The sequence below is a fragment of the Penaeus chinensis genome, chromosome 37 (genome assembly GCF_019202785.1).
Source record: "Penaeus chinensis breed Huanghai No. 1 chromosome 37, ASM1920278v2, whole genome shotgun sequence".
In the NCBI taxonomy this organism is placed as follows: Eukaryota; Metazoa; Arthropoda; class Malacostraca; order Decapoda; family Penaeidae; genus Penaeus; species Penaeus chinensis.
The window spans coordinates 1,459,023-1,464,022 of NC_061855.1; the positions used below are offsets into that span (position 1 = coordinate 1,459,023).

Genomic DNA, 5,000 nt, shown 5'->3' on the forward strand with positions numbered 1-5,000 from the left:
AAGGGTCCTGCTTCTTGTAGCGCAGCTGGTAAATGTGGAGGTTGTGCGGCGCCTCCTGCTGCGACGCCTCCCGGATGTACTGGGCGTGGGCCTCCGCCTGCGTGAGTCCCAGGTTGTCGCGGTGCATGTGCGGCGCGTGCTCCATGATGTACGTCAGCCCCACGCGCTCCACCACCTGTCCGGAAGGGAAACGTCAGGGCGCCCGGCTGGCTCGACCGGCGCGAGGCAGACGCCGTCGCTCGCGCGGCAAGTGCAATACGTATATCGGATTACACAAGGTGATCGTCTCGCATTCAGTAAGGGATGACAACATACTCTTTTCGTGTTGATAAATTTGTTGAAAAATATACATTTTTTTTTTTATATATATATATAATAATAATAAAAGAAAAAGAGAACAATATATATATATATATGTATATATATGTGTATGTGTATATATATATATATTTATGTATATATATGTATATATATATATATATATATATATATATCAAATGACTTTCAAAACTTTCTTTAGTGAGCACTCTGGCCTTTGAGAATACAAATTAAGACTTATATTGTTTCGAAAAAGCGCTCGAAGAAATAAAGAAATCTGCAAACAGAGCGCAAAATCGCCCGCTTTAAGAATTCTGTTAGATTTGATTCTTCAAAAGGAGAAAAAAAAAAACTTAAGTTTTGAAAAACCGCTCGATAAAAGCAGAAAACAAAGTGTCGCTCGTTAAAAGAATTCTGCCAGAGTCACTTCGAGAGAGATTCACAGAAAAATCAGAAAAGCAGAAAACTGTAAAGTCGCTCGCTAAGAGGTGTCTCGCTCGACCCCTTGCCACGAGAGAAACGCAGACACTAACCCAGGGCGGGAAGTAGAGGTTGGGGTCGAAGTAGTGTCCCTGGTGCTGGTCCTCGCAGAAGTCCCCGAGGTCAGCCTGCAGCGCGTAGGCCGCCAGCAGGAACGTCGCCTCCTCGCTGATGGGTTGAGTGTACGCCACCACATTATCCCGCAACTGCAGGTAGTAGTGCAGCCGCGACACCCGGTCCCTGGAAAGGAGGCGGAAGGTTAGCTCTTGGGGGGCCTGAGGGAGGGAGGGAGGGAAGGAAGGAGAGGGGGGAGAGAGGGAGGGAGGGAGGGAGGGAGAAAGGGAGGGAGGGATTGGGAAGGAAAGGAGGTCTAAGGGCGCGGTGTGGTTGTGCTTTGCGTGTGGCTGTGTGTGTGTGTGCGTGTTTGTATAAGAGCATATACATGCACCTGTGCCTATACACACACAACCGAACGCAGGCACATACCTCTATAGACACATACACCACCGAATCGACCCGCCCAGCCATGCCCAAAAGCTTGCCCGACCCGAAGGCCACGTACCTGAGGAGGAGGTGGGTCTCCACGTAGAATTGTACACGGAACCGAAACTGCAGAAGGGCTTCCCCGCCTTCGTCCAGGCCCTGCGGGAGAGAGAGAGGGGCGGAGGCGTTAATCCTTGGCTCAGTGCGCAATTAACCTCAAATCTAGCAATATAAAGATTATAAATACTCGAATGATATGCAGTAGTTTAAGATTAACCGATCTGTTGCAGATGAAGATAAACGCGTCGATAAGTAATGATGGAAAGAAGATTTAGTACTACCATGATTATTGCAATATTAGCAATGACAATAACAATAATAATAGTAATAATTATAATGATAATAACAATAACAATAATAGAAATATCAATAGTAATAGTAATAATAATAATAAAATGAATAATAATAATTAATAAATTATAATAAAAAGAAAAAGACGAAGAAGAAAAAGAAAAAAGATATTATCATTATCTTTTTATCTATTTCATAGATATCTTAATCACCATCTTTTTCACATCGCTATCACGGAAATGGGAACAACGATCATACACTATCATCATTAACTTCGTAATAATCTTTATAAGCGTAATTTCTGTCCTCTTCCCAGTTATCATCATTACCCTTACTCTCCTTCCACTCCTTTCTCATCATTATTATCATCCTTTTCCTCCATACTATCATCATCACCCTCGCCACCTTATCCTCATTCGACATCATCATCATCAATATCATCATCATCAATATCATCATCGTCATCGTCATCGTCATCGTCATCATCATCATCATCACCGTCATCATCATTGTCATAGTCGTCACCGTCATCAGTCACCATTACCATTACCACCAAATCATTCATCATCACTATCACTATCACCAAGAGGGGGGGAGCACAGAGGGGGGCACAGGTCAGTGTCGTGAGGGAGAGGGAGAGGGAAGGGGAGGCGAGGGGAGGGAGGGGGGAAGGGTAGGAGGGAGGGGGGAGGACACAAGAAGCGGGGAGGGAGGGGAGTGGAGAAGGAGAGGCAGGATGAGGGGAGGGGAGAGGGAGAGGCAAGAAGAGGGGAAAGGGGGGAGGGAAGAGAGAGGAGGAGAGAAAAGAGAGGGGGAAAGGAGGAGACTAAGCGAAAGGTGTGCAGGGAGGGGGGGAGGGTGTCGCGTGGTGTATGAATTATTGTGGGGGGATCGGGTAGGGATGGTGGGGAAGGGAGGGGGGGGAGATTGGCCAGGTAAGGCACGCGGCACATCCGAACTCTTTTCCCCTCCCCCTCCGCTCGTCCCTCCCTCCCCCTGCTATACTCTGCCCATTTCCCTCCATTTGCCCCTTTCCCTCCGCCTCCCTTCCCTCCTCAATCCCAGTCCACTTCCCACTTTCCCTTCCCTTTCCCTCCGTTCATTATTCATCTAATCTTCCTTCTCCCTCTTTCTCCCTCCCCTCTCCTCCTCCCCCTACCCTTCCGTCTCTCTAGCCCTTCCCTTCCGCTCTCCTCCTCCCAGCTCCTTCACCTCTCCCATCTTCCCTTTCTCCTTCTCCCTCCTCCCTCCTCCTTCACCTCCCTCCCCTCTCCCTCCTCCTTCACCTCCCTCCCCTCTCCCTCCTCCTTCACCTCCCTCCCCTCTCCCCCCTCCTTCCTCCTTCCCCCCTTCCCCTTTCCCTCTCTCTTCTTCCTCTTCCCGTTCCCTCCACCCTTCCCCCTCCCCCTTCTCCCTCCACCTCATCCCCATTCCCCTCTCTCCCCCCCCTCCCCTTCCTCCACCTCCCCCGGGGTAACTTTCACCCCAACACTCACTCACTCGATCACATTCCTTTCTTGGTCGGTGCGGACAGGACGGGGCGATGCGTACACGTGCCGACGTCCGTCCGTTTGTCTGGGTTCGTGTTCGCATGTGCGGACGAGGGTTGGCGCCAAGGATCATGATGATGTTTTTGTTGTTTTTTTTTTTTTTTTTCTTCTTCTCTTTCTTTTTTTTCTTTTCTCTCTTTCTCTCTTTCCCCTTTTTTTTTTTTTTTTTTTTTTTTTTTTCTTTTTCTTCCTCTTTCTTTTCTTTTCCCCTTTCCTTCTTCTTCTCCCTTTTTCTTCTTCTTCTCTTCTCTTCTTCTTCTTCCTTCTTCTCTCTCTCCTCTTCTCTCTTTTCTCTCTCTCTCTCCCCTCTCTCTCTCTCTCTCTCTTTTCTCTTCTCTCTCTCTCCTCCTCTTCTCTCTCTCCTCTCTCTCTCTTTCTTTTTCTCCCCCCCCCCTCTTTCCCCTCCCTTCCTTCCCCCTTTTCCCTTCTCCCCTTTTTCTTCCTTTTTGTTTTTTTTTTTTACTTCCCCCCCGTATCCCATTTCCTTTTCCCGTTTTTTCCCTTTTTCCTTTTTCCTTCCTTCCTTCCCTTCCTTCCTTCCCTTTTTCCCTTCCTTTTTCCCTTCTTTTTCCTTTTCTTTTCTTCCCCTTCTTCCCTTCCCCTTCCCTTTTTCCCCCTTTTCTTCCTTTTTCCCTTCCCTTTTTCCCTTTTTTTCTTTTTCCCCTTCCTTCCTTCCTTTTTCCCCCCTTTTTCCCCCCTTTTCCCCCCAAACCCTCCCCCCTTTCCTTTTCCCCTCCCTTTTCCCCCCCCCCTCCTCCCCCCCCTCCTTCCCCCTCCTTCCTCTTCTCCTTTTTTCTCTTTCTCTTTCTTTCCCTTTTTTTTTTTTTTTTTTTTCTTTTTTCTTTTCCTTTTTTTTCCTTTTTTTATTTTTAGGTTTTTTTTTCCCCGTTTTTTTGGTTTCCTTTTTTTTTTATAAATATAAATTTTTTTCTTTTTGGGGTTTCTTTTTCCTTTTTTTTTTTTTTCTTTTTTCTTTTTCCTTTTCCCTTTTTCTTTTTTTTCCTTTTTTCCCTTCTTTTCTTTTTCCTTTTTCCCCCCTTTTTCCCTTTTTTTAATCCCCTTCCTTTTTTTCTTTCTCCTTTTTTTTTTTTTCTTCTTTTTTTCTTTTTCTTTGGATCTGTCAAATTAACGAAGCCAATGGACGTATATAAAGAGACAACCGTTAAGATTATCTTAATTTGACACTTTATTTGTTCCTATATTCAGATTCAACCAAGTTCACTCAGTTCAGAAATGTATTAAACCATATAACCATAACATGAAATTCCATGCAACAGTGGGAAAACAAATACAACACACATACAGGATACACTACGTATCTACAACAACAAAAACACTAAAACCTCTATGCAACAAGAAACCTGCCACATAAATACAAAACCTGTATCTCTCCTTTAAAGAAAAAAAAAGATTAATAAAGATAACATCCTGGCATTCATCTCCACACGAGTGCTACCTTATATTAATCGTAACGATCTGATAATAACTTTTATAATGGTCAATACGCCACATTACGTATGTCATTCTACACCTGTTATAAATGAACCAATGGCAGAGTATTTATGCCTCGCACGAACTTCTAATTCGGGATTTAAACCTTTCCAATGTACAAACTATAAATGATTTCGTCCTTATTCCAAGTCATTCCTTCGTATATTACAAATAGAAGCACCATATCATATATCAAAGACAGAAATGCCAACGTAAATAATAACAATTAAGAAAGAGAAAATTAAGAAGTATTTTCTGTAAGTGAGAACGAAATTCCTACGCAATTTATAACAACAATAACGAAAAATATTAAAAGGCATTTTACTT

The 5,000-nt window shown here is 44.3% G+C and overlaps 1 protein-coding gene across 1 annotated transcript in view; it reads right to left on the reverse strand.

Moving 5' to 3' along the window:
- The window catches only part of LOC125045709, a 66,761-nt gene that overhangs the window by 31,015 nt on the left and 30,746 nt on the right, over window positions 1-5,000 (reverse strand). Inside the window, exons 3-5 of the mRNA XM_047643138.1 lie at window positions 1,361-1,440; window positions 852-1,038; window positions 1-175 (exon numbers count right to left, since the gene is read on the reverse strand). The exon at window positions 1-175 is cut by the window's left edge and continues 50 nt beyond it. Of these exons, the coding sequence (XP_047499094.1) occupies window positions 1-175; window positions 852-1,038; window positions 1,361-1,440 (442 nt within the window). The remainder of the gene's footprint in view (window positions 176-851; window positions 1,039-1,360; window positions 1,441-5,000) is intronic.